This window comes from Berghia stephanieae, chromosome 5 (assembly GCF_034508935.2).
Source record: "Berghia stephanieae isolate SIO BIC M18660-M18661 chromosome 5, UCSD_Bste_1.3, whole genome shotgun sequence".
NCBI lineage: Eukaryota > Metazoa > Mollusca > Gastropoda > Nudibranchia > Aeolidiidae > Berghia > Berghia stephanieae.
In genome coordinates this window covers 33,932,005-33,948,076 of record NC_088364.1, presented here as the reverse complement: position 1 = coordinate 33,948,076, position 16,072 = coordinate 33,932,005, and the positions used below count along the sequence as shown (strand labels likewise).

General features: G+C 35.4%; 1 protein-coding gene across 7 annotated transcripts in view; it reads left to right on the top strand.

Moving 5' to 3' along the window:
- LOC144972794 (cholesterol transporter ABCA5-like) overlaps positions 1-16,072 on the top strand; it is a 151,631-nt gene that overhangs the window by 90,767 nt on the left and 44,792 nt on the right. For 6 of the 7 annotated variants that reach the window (XR_013645428.1, XM_078914440.1, XM_078914442.1 and 3 more), the window contains 5 exons: positions 960-1,179; positions 1,524-1,654; positions 10,384-10,638; positions 11,744-11,875; positions 13,607-13,759. Coding sequence is in view for 6 of the 7 variants with exons in the window: in XM_078914440.1 (XP_078770566.1) it covers positions 960-1,179; positions 1,524-1,654; positions 10,384-10,638; positions 11,744-11,875; positions 13,607-13,759 (891 nt within the window). In the remaining variant the exon portion in view is untranslated. The remainder of the gene's footprint in view (positions 1-959; positions 1,180-1,523; positions 1,655-10,383; positions 10,639-11,743; positions 11,876-13,606; positions 13,760-16,072) is intronic. The other variant, XM_078914444.1, reaches the window with a different exon arrangement.

The window sequence follows — 16,072 nt, the reverse complement described above, 5'->3', positions numbered from 1 at the left end:
TTTTCCCTGCCACAATCAGAGCGTGGAACAGATTTACGATTGATGCCAGAGAAGCTGATTCTATCGATAATTTTTAAAAATGTTTGTCACTAGAAAGAAATTATTAAACCGATGTAAATTGTGGACTGGTCCCCATACTCAGGTTTACCACAGAACTCTTGATGATGAATGATATACACTCAGCTCTCATTCTTTTTTTTATCTCTCCATTTCTACTCTCTCTCTCTCTTTCTCTCTGTCTGTCTATGACCGACTATGGTCAACAGTGGTCACACAAACCTTTGTGAGTTTATACACTGTAGTTGTTTACTACTACTACTACTGGTGACCTTTACTCAAATACATAGTCTATGTAAAAAATAGTCCAGGCTTGATGCCAGGTAACTTTATGAAAGATATTTTGCTTTTGCAACCTGCATAAAACATTGCTAAAATTGGTTGCTGGGTGCCTTTATGGGAAAGTCATGCACCCTAGCATTGCCACTAATCATAATAGTTAGGAGGGATATAGCCTTATTGTGCCAAGAACAAAATGCACATATGAAGTCTGACATTGAGTCAAAAATACGGGCTTGCTATATCATTGTTGTAGCAGACATTTTTTTGCTGTGGTATTAGATTATTTCCATCACACAGAGCCCATAACAAGTTTGGTTATCTGACCTGCAAATAAGTACACGTTGGCCCAGGACATTGGACGGCATAAGGTATTGACATTCAGAATTATATGCTCTCAGTCTTTAAAAGTGTGTTAATGTGTGATGGAATGCGATCTTCTGCATTTTTCCCCCTTTTCAACCATTTATTAGATGATTGATGGTGCCATGTTTTATATATAATGTAATATCAGCAATTGATTTAATTATCCCTGTGTTCAATTAAGCGTTTTATTTTTCTTTAATATTTAAATAAAAGAAAAACAATAACACACTTTCATCATTAAATACTTTACTTTCCAGATACGTTTTCTGGCTTTAATTCGCAATAAAAATGCGACGATACTTCAAATATTCTTGCCATTATCTTCTGCGATTGCTGGATTGATCATGGTTAAGAAAGAGCCAATAAGAACACATTTTGTCACCACTTCTCACCCCATTAGCCTCAACTACTATGTTAACTCTGCAGTTGGTTCAATAGGATTGTCTTTACCTGGACTTTTGGCATTTGACTTATTGAGTAAGTTATTTCCTTAATTATGATATTTTAGTTGTTAAATTGACATGACTAATGAACAAGATACGTGAGGGTATCAATATATGAATTGGAATTTATACAGATTTATGTTAGGGTACAAACTGTCTATAAATAAGAGAGACAGAATGAAAGCTGCACCCTTGTTTTATGAAATCAATACAAATATAAAGTTATCAATCATATTTTGTGAAAGGTAATTCATACTTTTTGAATCGATCGTCTAGAAACAATTCTTTTAGAAACAATTTTTAAAAAAATAAAATGAGAAACATAAAAGACATAATTTTGTTTGTTATTTTATGTATATTTTATTTGTTTTATATCAGATACATCTGAATCCATAAATCAAATCTCTGAATGGGAAACAAGATATGTTGTGGACTGTTATGCTTATATAAATATGTCATCTTCAAGACCATATTACGTTGGAGTGCAGTTGAATGAGATGTCTGGAGAGGTACAAATCTGTTAACATATTTGATATTACAGTCCAAGCCGGTATTGGGGAAACCGCTAATTGGGACAGCTACTTTATTGGGAGGATTCCTTGGGAACAGAATTTTTTTCTAAATAAAAAGTCATAGCCTTTCCAATTTCCAGCCGCTTAATGGGGACAGAATTTGACAGCTTTTTTGTTGTCTTCAATCATTTAAAACGATGGTTCATAAAATGCAAATTAGTTTAACGGGACAGTCAACGGAGTGAGTGGTCATACCATTCATCACAGAGTTGTGAACAATAGAATTTACCTCTATCCCATGTTAGTGTCTATCACGTAGAATTACGAAATTTTGGCTCCAATTTCAGATCTTCATAAACATTTCTAAGTCATTAAAACTTATTGAAAATTAAAGTTGATTTCAGATTACATATTTTAAAGGATTTTGAGGTGTAATCTAACCATTGTGAGTGTAAATTGTTGATTTCTAAAGTCTGGTGACTACAATTTGTATTTACTAAAAACTACGAATTTTAAAATTTTCAAGTAGGCAGGTCTGCAATCGGGTATGTGGTCAAACCGTTCGTCATCATCGTCACAGAGATAGACTTGACCTGTAACCCCTTGTCAGTGTTATCGACTGCCATCATCACGTTCATGGCCATGGCTCAATAGCCACAACGCGTGGCAAAAAGTTCAACAACAGGCACTTAACAAATCGTTAACAGATGTCACCACATCAATGTTGAACCATGGAGTAAATACATAATTCTTAACTGTTTACTATACAGTCGAAGTCAGTGGGACGGGTCAGTTCCCGACAAATCATCCCAATCATGTGGCATCGATTAAGCGGTGGCCATGAAATTGAGCAATTTCAGATTTACCATAGTCCCCTCTGCATTTATCCAGATTTGTGACTGGCAATAAGACTTCCCTCATGGAAGATGTATTGGTTGATTCAATTTATTTTTTTTTTTTTTTTTTTTCGTTTCTTCTTTGTAATTTCTGTTGTTTTTTTTTTTTTCATGTTTTAAAGCCATGGTAATCATGGAAACATGTTCGACATCTGTTTTCGGTTACTTCAGTGGCCACTTGACTGCTAATCTGATCCACAAACTTTGTAAGAGGGGTCAGAGTTCTTCCTTGGACAAATTGTTGCAACAGCTTCACCATTTTATTTTTCTTTGGTAGAGTCTCCTGTTCATCACTACTTTTGTGCTCTTCAATTTTCTTTTTCTTTGAAGTGTATGCGTTCAATTAACTCTTTGTCTGTGAAGGCACCAGAGCAATGTAGATTGTTATCATATTCTACCTGTGAAATCTGCTCATCCTCCGTCATCTGAGTTGAAAGCAGAACGTCATGAAAACTGAGTATTGTCACAGCATTTCTTGCGTGGCCACTCAGCGAAAACTTAGTCTTACTTGGAACAAAAGATGCAAACCTAGTTTAATTACATCATATTATGAAAAAACAAAACAAAACAACAATGAACAGTGTATCTAAGGTTTAATGTGTTTATTTTTCAAACATTCCATTGGTAACTCAATAAATACAAAACAGAGGTCCAATGCCACATATTTACCATGATTGAATTTAATTGATTTTAGTCTTTCTTATACAAACAAATCAAATAATTCTTGCTATTAATGACCCCCACTCTCACCTTCAATTCCTGTATATTTTTTATGGAGATTATGCTACATTCTTGATTAAACTCAAATCACAACAGACTTTGTCACTGTCGTGAGGCTGATTTCATTCTACTAAAATATGTTGTCACTCTGGTCAGTTGTATTCTCACACAGTTAACAAAATTAGACAACAAAAAAAGGTAAAGGTTATGACGTGTAACACATATAAATTCAATTCAAATAGATTAATTCAAAGGATTTCAAAAATTGAGAAAGTAGAAAAAGCATTCATTCACGCAGCCATTCATGTATGTCCCTATTCACTGCGTCCTTGAGTGCAAAGAAGAGAACTTTCAGAGTAAGATAAAGAGAGAAGAGATTACAGAAGGAAAAGTAATTAACAAGATAGCGGGAGCAGCTTTGGTACTCATGCTAAAACAAGGGAGGCAATGTAAAGTAAAATTAGGGATATTTATATAAAAGACTGAAGTTAGGGACCACAGAATTAAGGTCAGCTTGCCTTTGACCAGCTGTGGGTAGTGCAACAGAGAAAAGTAGAGCCTGCCTTTGATCAGATTCCAATTTTTATTTTGATTGTTGAAATATTTTGCCCTTTGCTTGGAGTAAAGATATCAACAATAACGTCCAAAATCTTTGGTAAGAATGAAACTATTGAGTCTGGAGTGGAGCGAAAAAATATTTTAAAATTTTGACCTCCTCTTGACCAATCAATCAGGAAATGAAACCCATCACAACTTAAGTTGTGGTCAAAGAGGAGGCAGTGAGAAAATGTGTGACCTTTCTGCAAACTGAGTTCTGTTTTTGGACTTGTTTTTTTATTTCGTATTATTCGTGTTTCGAGGATGAGCGATAAGTGTTTGAAAGATGAGTGACAAGTCAAGAGTTGTGTTGTTCTTACATCTATCTCTGTCTTGTTGTGTTGTCCGATGGTACATTTAATAAATATGTCATTATTAAAAACAACTTATTAATTCTTTTGAATTAGAAATTTCCATTATTATTCTCTCTTATTCTGTGCCTCCTGGAAGGCACGTGGGATAATTTCCGCTATGTTTATCCTTCCTCTGCTGTTAATATCTTGGCCTCAGGGTTAGAGAGGGATATATGCAATGGATTCCCACTGGATTTATCTCCACTGTGAGGACTGAGATACAGCAACACAAATACTTCTCTCTCTCTCTCTCTCTCTCTCTCTCTCTCTCTCTCTCTCTCTCTCTCTCTCTCTCTCTCTCTCTCTCTCTCTCTCTCTCTCTCTCTCTCTCTCTCTCTCTCTTCTCTTTGTGTGGCTCTCTTTCTCTCTTTCTTTCTGTCTTTCATTCTTTCTCCCTCTTACTGGGGCAGATATGTGATTTTGGCGTGCACTTCCGGATAGAAGCATGAAACTTTTCACCTAGGGATTTTTGAGTATGCTGAATTCAAAAATGGCGGGAACCAATTTGTAGCTCTGGAATTTCCCGCCAAAAATTAAATATTCAAAATGGCCGCCATTAAAAATTGGATGTGTCTGTAAATAGTTAATAATTCACCAATTTCAATGATTTTGGTGTCTTTTCATATGTTTAAGAGGTCAGAGAATACAATAAAACCTATTTCAAATGTATAGCTTTCAAAATTTTCCCGCCAAAAATTAAATTCAAAATGGCCGCTTTCAAAAACTGGATTTATTTGTAATTTAATTAATAATTAAATGATTTCAATGATTTTGGTGTCTATTCATATGTTTTTGAGGTCAGGGAATGCAATAAAATATATTTCAAATGTATTAAAGTAATAGTTTACAATGAAAATGAAAAAATCAATATATTAACATGCTTAAAAATCTAAACTGACCCTTATTTATCAGAGTCTTACAGGTATCGTTCACAGCTGATTATCATGATTATGACTTTAGCAACCATACAAATATTTTAAGTCTTCCATAAAGAATGTTAAAACAGTTCTGTGCATGTAAAAATAAGCAGTTTTATCAGGAAGAATAGCTGTAAAACTAAGAGCATTAAACAATACATGTTGCGTCTTCTGAAGATTGGAAATCTTAGAGGTTGCATTTGATTTCTTTGTAGCAACAGAGTTCAGAAGAGGAAGATTGTTCTTATGTATTGTGTCATTGAAAGCAGTTGCACTGCTACTGATGCGGTCCTCAAGAAATTGCTGATACTGCATTTTCCCCATGTCTTCTGCACACCTCACAGCTTCTATTACCCTTTCAGACATTATTTGTTTTGTTTCAAGTGAGTACAGATCTGTACTTGTATCAGCAAATGGGTTACCAAGTTCCTCCATTACGTCAGTGACATTCTTAACATGAGACAGGAAAGTCTTTTGCACACTTGGTATTTGTTCATGGTGGCGCTCAGTGTCATTTAGCTTTTTGGACTGGTTGTCATTGTACTCCATTAATAGTCTATCCATTTCTGGTCCTGCTATCATCCACCTTCTCAAGGCTGTATCACTTTCCGTTATTCCTATCTGTCATCTGCATTTTTTGCGGCCGCAAATATCAGGGCGATCCGCAAATTTTGGCAAATTTCCCAAAATTGGCAAATCGTGGCAAATTTAGGGAAAATTGGCAATCGCGTGACAAATTTTGAGAAAAAAAAAAAAGCGAAAATAAAATAACGAAAAAAAAAGGTGCGAAACTTGAGAAATGTTGCAGCTTTGCCTGGGCCCAAACCAAGGGAAGCTACTTTCTACGGATAATGATCCTTTAAAATCTTTGTATTCATAATGTAGCCTCCTTAAATGTAATAAATTGTCTTTTATATTTATTTTTTCTTTATCGTGTGTTAATTTTTACTGAAATGCTTAGTTCTCCTCGGCAAATTTTGGTCTTTTTGGCAAATTTCTTGGCAAATTTTGGGATTTTTTTGAGCAAATTTTGGCAAATTTTAGGTCCCAATTTGGCAAAAAATGCAGATGACAGTCCTATTATACCACCATCTCCCTTCACCATTGCATTTAGTTGTTCATGAACTTGATCATGGGCTAATGCTGAAAATTTGTGCTTGGATTTTTGTGTCACAAAGTTGCCTTGGAGGAATTCAGCATGTATTGTGGGGCACTTCGTCTGCAGGGCAAGTAAATCACTGACATGAACTGTCATCCAGCGAGCATAGTGGTAATGGTCAAGAGCAAAGAACCATGAAATTATCTTTCTTAGTGACTCTACATATGCATCATAATTCTGTTCACGTTGTGATCTTAGAAATTGTAGCAAAAGGAGCTCCAGTTGCCAAACTTGGTACCAGTAATAGAACTGAGGATAGTCAGAACACATCTTTTCACACCAGGCATCAAAGTGTAGCTGCTCACTCTCTGATGTGTTGATTTGGTACTCAACATATGCCCTGTGGAGAAGAATGTACAAAACTGCTGCTGTTACTTGATGTGCCCACTGCCTCTTGATATGTGTGATCCCTTTTGTACACTAGCTGCACGCCCCTCAGTTGTTACATTGCCTGAAATCATCACATGTGTCCAACCGCTTCCAGCCAGCCAGTCACCAATCGCTTTCAACATAGCCATTTCTATATGGAGACCACCCATCAGAATGACATATTGTCGCTCCCCATACTCATCTGGCCATTTCCATTGAATCCTTTTAGCAATGGCATACAGTGGTTGGTCAACAGTGAGCACTAGAATCTGTCCTGGATTGACATGGTGAGTTATTTCTTTGATGACATTCATCCCATGCTTGACCATGGCAGGTGTATGTGCAGAATCCCGAAACAGGGGTAGTAGAGAAATAATTGCAGGTGGTTTAGGTGCAGATAACTGGGATGTAGCAAAACGACAGACCATGATATATCCATATTCATCTGATCCACTGTCTGATCTTTAGCCAGTTCTGTCCTGACATGTTCCAGCCACAGCTTGTGCCTTTGATCATCATTTTTCTTAGTAGGAAGTGCATGGAGTTGGTGATCAGCTATTGTTGGAGCTACGTTATTTGAGAGTGACACTGGTGGCACGTCAGTGTAAGATTTTGGTAATGGCCTGATTGATTTCAATGGTTGATTTGCATTGTTATCTCCTCTAATCTCTGGGAGAACTCTAGCAACACCAGGATTATCATTTGTGACATGTTGTGTGATGGATATTGCAGTGCCATGGAAAGAATCTTGACTCAAGGTAGATGAGGGACTGTCATCTGCATTTTTTGCCAAAATGGGACCTAAAATTTGCCAAAATTTGCAAAAAAAACCCCCAAAATTTGCCAAGAAATTTGCCAAAAAGACCAAAATTTGCCAAAAAATTTGCCGAGGAGAACTAAGCGTTTCAGTAAAAATTAACATGCGATACAGAAATATATATATATAAAAGACAATCTATTACATTTAAGGAGGCTACATTTATTAATTTAATGAAAGACTGTGAATAGCGTTGTTACAAAGATTTTAAAGGATCATTATCCATAGAGAGTAGCTTCCCTTGGTTTGGGCCCAGGCAAAGCTGCAACATTTCTCAAGTTTCGCACTTTTTTTTCGTAATTTTGTTTTCGTTTCTTTTTTTTTCCCAAAATTTGCCACGCGATTTGCCAATTTTCCCAAAATTTGCCACGATTTGCCAATTTTGGGAAATTTGCCAAAATTTGCGGATCGCCCTGATATTTGCCGCCGCAAATTGTCATTTAATGAGGGATTGTGATCTATATTGTCAAGGTTTCCTGTGGTGAACAGTTTGTCTTTTAGGGTTGATGGACAGACATAGCCTTCATTCTCATATCTGTCAATTACTCTATTGGCTTCTTCTGTGGAGAGCTGCAACACTCTGTCATATGACACCGACAGGCCTTTATCAAATAAATTGTCAACGAGATCCCGTTTGCGTGTTTTGTTGTGGATGAGTAGGCAATGGAAGAGCAGTTTCACGGTCTAAATTGTGTCTTGCTGCTACAGAATCTGCCCTACCCCGTTTGATAGCATTGAAGACAAGCAGCTGTGTGATGGATGAGGCAGCTGTGCTTATTTCTTTATCATGAATGTTCTGTTTTGTGTTTGAGTCATTCAAAATCATGCTCACTAATGCAGATAAAGATGATGGTAGACAGTTATATTGTTCATCACACAAAGAGCCATTGAAGTGATAGTTTGTCTCAAAAATCTCTTTACGGATTAATTTTGCTACTCTCATTAACATGATCGCCATGTCGTCAGAGTCAAAATTACCAACATCTTTCTTGAATGAAAGCACAGTACCAGATTTGCTGTTATGAGATTCAAGTGCTGGAATGTGTTCTTGGAGTTTCTGTACAAGTCTTGTGGAATGAATATGGCCAGTTGGGTCTCCATCAAATTTTTGCAGGGAGTCACAATACACTTTCTTAATATCAGAGAGTTTGAAAACATGATTTAGGTCTCCACCTAGCTGGCCATACTCTTCTATGTAGGGCACCACCTCAGCAAATGCAAATGACTTTGCGTTTATGTGATGAGGTGTTTCAATTGAGCGTCTTTTCCGAGATCTACATCTGTTGTAGTATGCTGCCAAACACTTCAAATGATATTGGGCATCAATAGCGACCATATCCCCAGCTGATAACTTGGCCAGTAGTTTGGTATCTCTGAATTATGTGGCAATCCGTCTGACACGATTATCAAGGGACATAGTCTCAACCTTGTTAAGATTTCCGGTGGTGCTGTCACAGAAAAAACAAGTCGGCACATCACTAGAGTCTGTTGTCGTGGAACTTGAGGGAGTGCTTGTACTGCGTAGATGCTGTTTCACTGGTGAAGAAGGAAGTTCTTGGGAAACTTTTTCTTTTCGCTTCCTGGCTCGTTCTACTTTTCCAGCATTACATAGAACGTAGCACGCTTTATGCCATTTAGCAGAATGTGAAGTAAGAGCTTCCGCCAAATCATTACCATCATTGAGTCTGGATATGTTAATATTTAGTGGCAAACTGTTAAGTTCAAGAAGAGCAGATAGACTGTTGGCAAGTGATGTGTATCCTACTCCCGTTGGACATATAAGTGTTCCACCATGTTTTTGGCACAGAATACTAATGCTCCAGTTAATTGGCTGTACTGATGCCGCACATGGGTGAGTAGCCAATCGAAGTTTCTTGCAAGACATAATTAGCTATATATGATGTTTACTGCTTAGGTCCGTAGTTTCTGGTGGAAAAGAAGAAAAGACAATAGTTGTAGCGCTCTCTTCCTGATAAAAATGTGTGATTTTCACATGAACAAAACTAAAGTTATTGTCAGTTATTAGCTGAGAACGATTACTATGATGGCACAATTCGTAAATATGAGGTCAATTTGGATTTTTAAACATTATAATTTGTTGTTTTTCATTTTGGGAGGAAACTATTAATATAATGGAATTAAAATGTGTTTTATCGTATTCCCCGCCCTTATAAACATATATATAGACACCAAAATCTCTAAAATCGGTGCATTTATAATTAAAATACAGGCAAATCCGAGTTTGATGGCGGCCATTTTGAATATGTAATTTTTGGCGGGAAATACCGGAGATACAAGTTGGTTCCCGCGATTTTTGAATTCAGCATTCTCAAAAACCCCTAGGTGCAAATTTTCATGCTTCTATCCGGAAGTGCACGATATGACTAAAAAATGTTACATATCCGCTTCAGTATCTATCCATCTCTTGTTGATGGTCTGGCAGGCTGTAGCTCTACCGTAAAACTGAACCATCCTATAATCTGATATGAGCTGACTAATGAAGAAGTTCAATGGTAAGTTGAAGATGATATATTTTAAACAGCCAGAACTGTGCTTCTCGCCAATAGAATGCCCAAGCAATCAACAAAGTGTAGGCACTTCATAATCATGTATAGGCAAAGTATCTTTGGGCTATTAAACAATCTTCGTGATCTTTGAATTAGATAAAAGAGTCCTATTAAAATTCAGTAACCAAACCATACTCCAGTTAAAAGAACAACTAGAAGAAAAATGGAAAATGTACATACAAATAAGATAAAATGTTAAAAAGGTATCTTATTTTCTTACACCTTAACAAAATTATTTTGTAACAATTTTTAATAATTAATAATTTGAATCTTTCAGCTCACATTGCATTACTTTTGGTTCATAATGTATATCTTTCTTTCCTAATTTAAGCTCCTGACTGACTTTGTGATTCTGTACAACCATACGGCATTACATTCGATTCCTGCAGTTGTGTCCTTGGTCACAAACAGCCTTCTTAATGCTTCTGGTATTGCTGCCAATGTGACAGTCAGTAGTCATCCTTGGCCTCAGGTGAAACCGAAAATTGGTTTTGGATTAAACACATTAGTGGCAAGTTTTTTCATTGGCTTTGCATTCATTCTGATCATCCCTGGTTTAAGCACAGAAGTTGTAAGGGACAGGGAGGTATGTCTTCTTGTGAAGATTTAAGTCTTTCATGTTATTTGTTGTAAATAAAAAAGACCATTTGACATTGTAGTTAGTCACTTGCATTTAAATCAAAAGTTTATGTCTTCGTGTTCCACGTGGAGATACTTATTTTTCTTTCTCCTTTCTCATGGCTTTAAAGGCTATTTTGTATCAATGAACAGAGAATAAGCTGATTGATATTATAATTGTAATTTCGAACAGAACTACAACTTTGTAACATATCGAAGTATTTATTTGTCCTCTTTGTAGATAGAATAAAACGACGAGTTTTAACAATGCTTTTTTTTTTTTAATATGATGCGTTAACTTTGAAATATAAGTTTATTATTCAAGTTATTCTTTGAATTAGTCGACATGTTATTAGGAATAGCTAGGTGTGTTTTGTTGTGAAAACTGAAGAAAAATCAATTTATCATTAATAATAAGTGAAAATACTTTTTTTTTAAAACCACAATTCAAAATCCCTGGGTTTGAACAGAGGACATTTGGGAGGCATGGAAGATGGCTTTTTTACACACATATTTCCCCCATCCTAGTGTCAAAATAGCATTTTTTGCCTTTGTCCACTTTTAAAAATATAAAAATGCTGCCTGGAGCTTTAATCCAAGTAAAAATGATTGTAATACAAATCTTCAATAAATAACACAAGACAGAGGATTGTTAACGTTTCAGGTATTCCATTTATCAAAACATGATAAGACATGTGTGAAAAAAAAAAATGAATGGTATTTTTTATAAAATATGAATGAAAGCGCAAGGAGGTATATCGTCTTGATATTACATAGAAGGTGATAAACACAACAATATATTTCTGCCTTCATTCATTTATTTTTTTAAACACCAACCATTTTTTTCAAACATGTTTGATTATTTGTTTTGATAGCCATGAAACTTGAAACGTTAACAACCATCGACTTTCAACATTTATTGAAGTCATTATATTGGTTATTACCATCAGCTCTTTTAGTTCTAATTCTAATGTGTCTTGGCAATTATTTGTTTTCAAAATGTATGTGAATTGGTTCTACTCACTTCTATTTTTATTTTTCAAAATGAATTACATACATTGTTGTCATTCCAGTGTAATCTCAGGAATCAATTAAGAATATCTGGTGTCGGATTCAATGTTTACTGGGGAACCATCTATGTTATGAGCATTGCAATCTATATCATTCCAGGCTTGCTCATCATTTTAATTGTACATGCCTTGCAGGTAATATTGCATTTTCTTTCTTTTTTAATTATTGCTAAAGTTGAGTTTTTTATTATGTTAAAAATTCAGTATGACCATAAGAATAATTAATGCCCATAAACTGTTAATTTCAAATTATATATGTACATAATTAAGCTACTGACTGCTGTCATTTCACACAAATACAAATACAAATTTCATCAAATTACCTCCAGCAACAGGGTTGCCCCAACAGCGCTTATAGTTTCCCAGATTTCTGCAGACCAATAGTTTCTATCTTGTGCTATATCTCCAAGGATTTCCATGCCATTTTGGAATTGATGTTATGTGTTGCACAAATTTCACATTGCTAATGGTGACTGATGGGGTTGTTGTTGAACTTTCCATCCTCCTTTTTTTTATTATCACAAAAATAAAAGACCTGAAGTTGTTGGCAGGGCTTTTGGGAATTCATCTTAGCTCGAGTGCTGCCCCAAACATAAGGCAAGTAAAGCCATAACTTCTAAAAAAAAATGCTCGTGATTTTAATGAAACCTACATGATAAACTTTCACATTTGTCTATTTCTATATGTTATCTTCATTTGATAAAGGCATTCTGCCACCAGAATGGCGAATATATCCGCGAATATATCCCCTCCTCCTAGAAAAATTAACGTCAAGAATTTTCAGTCAATTCTCCACCTCGTAAACAAGCTTATTACCATATTTGAACTGCCGAGTGTCACCTATAGACCCAAACAGATGAAATTCAAAGGGGTCCAGATTGTAGCTATGAGGATTTGGTATAAGTTCCTACCCATCTGTTTGGAGCCAATCTTTTGTCATTTTCTCCTATAAGGGATGGCATAATGATGAAAAACAAAGACCCTGCTTAGCTGCCCAGAACACAAGCTTTCACTTCAATCTTCAGTCATTTTTTTGAGACCCAACGGGCTCAAAATTTTCTAAAATCTATCCGTTTGATGATTCAATCTAGGGTTGATTTTGAAATTCTTACTCTAATTGAAAATTTCCGTTTTTATGAGTCGTATAAGGGGTGGCACTATTATGTTGAAAAAGGACTACACTGCTTAGTTGCCCAGATCACTAGCTTCCACTGCACCTTATGATCTTCAATCATTTTTTTGGGACTGGACTGATCGGGCTCTAACTTTTCTAAATCTAACTGCTTGGTGATTCAATCAAAGGTTGATTTTGAAATTCTTACTCTAATTGAAAATTTCCGTTTTTATGAGTCGTATAAGGGGTGGCACTATTATGTTGAAAAAGGACTACACTGCTTAGTTGCCCAGATCACTAGCTTCCACTGCACCTTATGATCTTCAATCATTTTTTTGGGACTGGACTGATCGGGCTCTAACTTTTCTAAATCTAACTGCTTGGTGATTCAATCAAAGGTTGATTTTGAAATTCTTATTCTAATTGAAAAGTTATAAAATTAACTTATTAGTCATATGTTCCCCCCCCCCCCAATCCCCATCTGTGATGTGACTAGGTGATCATCATTTATTGATGATGGCATGGCACCTATTTGATTTGATTTTCAGATTGTCATAGAGAGCAAGACAGCTCATGTTTTTTTTTTTGGGGTTTTTTTTAGATATTTGAATAAAAACTAAAAATAATTTGATTTGTCCTAATAAGAGATTTTTCCATCTTTTTTTATCTTTATTTCAATTAACTTCATTGATTCACTTCATTTTTTATGCTACTGTTATACATAACTCTATTATTTTTTTTTTGTCTCACAGATACCTGGCTTGAATTCCAGTGGAGCCATTATAGCCCTATTGCTCTTGTTCCTTTTTAATGTTACCTTCCTTTGCTTTTTTGCACTCGTCATTTCATTTCTGTTCAATAGTGCTGATAGTTGTTCTAGCTACTTGCCACGACTACTTGAATTGGTAAGTTGTTTTATAAGGAGATAATACGTGTGAATAGAATTTTAAACCAAAATAACATCCAATGGGCGTGTCTTCTCCTTCCATTTATTATGACAGTCACAATAACTTGTTCAGCAACTCTCCTTTGTCTAATCACCAACGTATTACAAGTCTGATAAGATAAGATAAGATGAACTTTATTTATCCATTTATGGAAATTTACATTGAGTATTTCCATTGAAAATAATAAAGCAAATAAATAATAAGAAGGAAATACAAAGACATTGAAGTAGACCAACAAAAGCTAAACAAAATTGAACACGTCTATCATACCTCCCAAATTCTCTCTCTCTCTCTCTCTCTCTCTCTCTCTCTCTCTCTCTCTCTCTCTCTCTCTCTCTCTCTCTCTCTCTCTCTCTCTCTCTCTCTCTCTCTTCTCTTCTCTCTCTCTCTCTCTCTCTCTCTCTCTCTCTCTCTCTCTCTCTCTCTCTCTCTCTCTCTCTCTCTCTCTCTCTCTCTCTCTCTCTTCCATTTACTCACTCCTTCACACACATACACACACACACACTTACACACACAGACAAATAATCAAACATTCTTCTCTTGTATCATCCTAATTCTGTACCTTTTTATTCTCTATAATTATGTATAATATATTCACACCCACTGTTCACCCATTAACACTGTCCTTGATCTCCATCTTAATGCCACTTCGAGAAAGTCTCCTTGAGATAGAGGGTACAAAGGAATTTTTAAAACGTTCTGTTCTTGGTTTTAAACTTATCATCCTGCTTGATCTACCTGATGTTTTATATTCTAATAATAGAGGATGTTGCTTATCTTTCAAGATATTAAAAACTTTTTAAAAGGAATATTCTTCATAGAGGGTATTTTGTGTAGGCAGGGTGGACTGCACAATGCTTTTGGCTCTTCTTACAAATTTATCTATTCTTTCTCTATCCCCAGCAGTAATGGCCCCGCCCCAGCAACTGATTCCAAATGTTATGACACTTTGAATTATTGACAAATAAAACATATTAAGGATTTCTTTTGTAACGTGAAAAGAATTTCGTTTTCTAAGAAAAAATAATCTAAAACTAAGTTTTGAACATTTACATGCAAATGCTAGTTCAGCTTGTTGTCAATGGTAAATCCTAGATATTTATTGTAATCAATAATTTCTACAAATTGATTTTCAATTCTTAGTATGTGTTTTTTGTTTAGTCGAAAATCAATTATCATCTCTTTTGTTTTTTGAACATTAAGTAATAAAAAATTATCTTTATACCAGTTTACAAATTTTGCCACCTTCTCAAAGTAGACAGACTCTGAGTCACGAATAAAACTCTGAATTACTGAATCCTCTGCAAACTTAATAATTTAGTCATATAATAGTGAGCCCTGTAGGCATATGTGTAGAGGGTATAGAGAGTTGGTGATAGAACAGAACCTTAAGGGGCCCCTATGTTTAATGTCTTTAGACTAGAAAAGGTGTCATTTAGTTTTATGTAGCTTTATTTGTTAAAAATTCCAAAATCCAAGCTATGATGTTGTTGCTCACATTTACATCTAAAAGCTTTTTTTTTTATCATAATGTGTGGTTGAATTGTATTGAATGCAGAAGAAAAGTCAATAAAAAGGAGCCGTGCAAATGATTTTGTTTCGTCAAGGTGTTTAAGGATGTTATTTACAAATACCATATATGCATCCTCTACCCTTCTACCTTCTTTCTAAGCAAAATGGTGCGAATCTAGCTTATCCATTACTTCATTTAAAAGAAATTGTAAAACGAACCTCTCAAACACTTTCATAAGTATTGGTGTTAACGTTAACGCCACTGGTCTAAGGTCGTTTAAACAATTAATACTCTTTTTCTTCAGAAGAGGGATAATTTCTTCCACAAATCATTAGGAGAGATTGACATGTTAAAATATATGTAAAAACCAGCTTGGTTACAAGTTTTTAAAATTTTATCACTAAGCTTATCTGGCCCACATGCTTTGATGACATTAAATTTCGTAAAAGAAACAGTGGCTTCATGTTCATCAATTGTAAACAAAATAAGTGGGCTACTATTTTGTTGTAATATGTTGAATGCAAGTGGGAGTGAAATTTCATTCCTTACTTTATCATTTGACCTACTTATAGTTATGGCCATCACATTTTAACAGCACACGAGCAAATGAGCATTGCTATTTTTTAATTTTAAAGAATATAATAGGCGTCATTGATCCAACAGACTTCTATTACCAAAATCTAATCAATGGGGCGATCATATGAGTAGAACCTGGCTGGCTATGTAAAGCTCCTATGGATCTGGAGAACATTAACTGG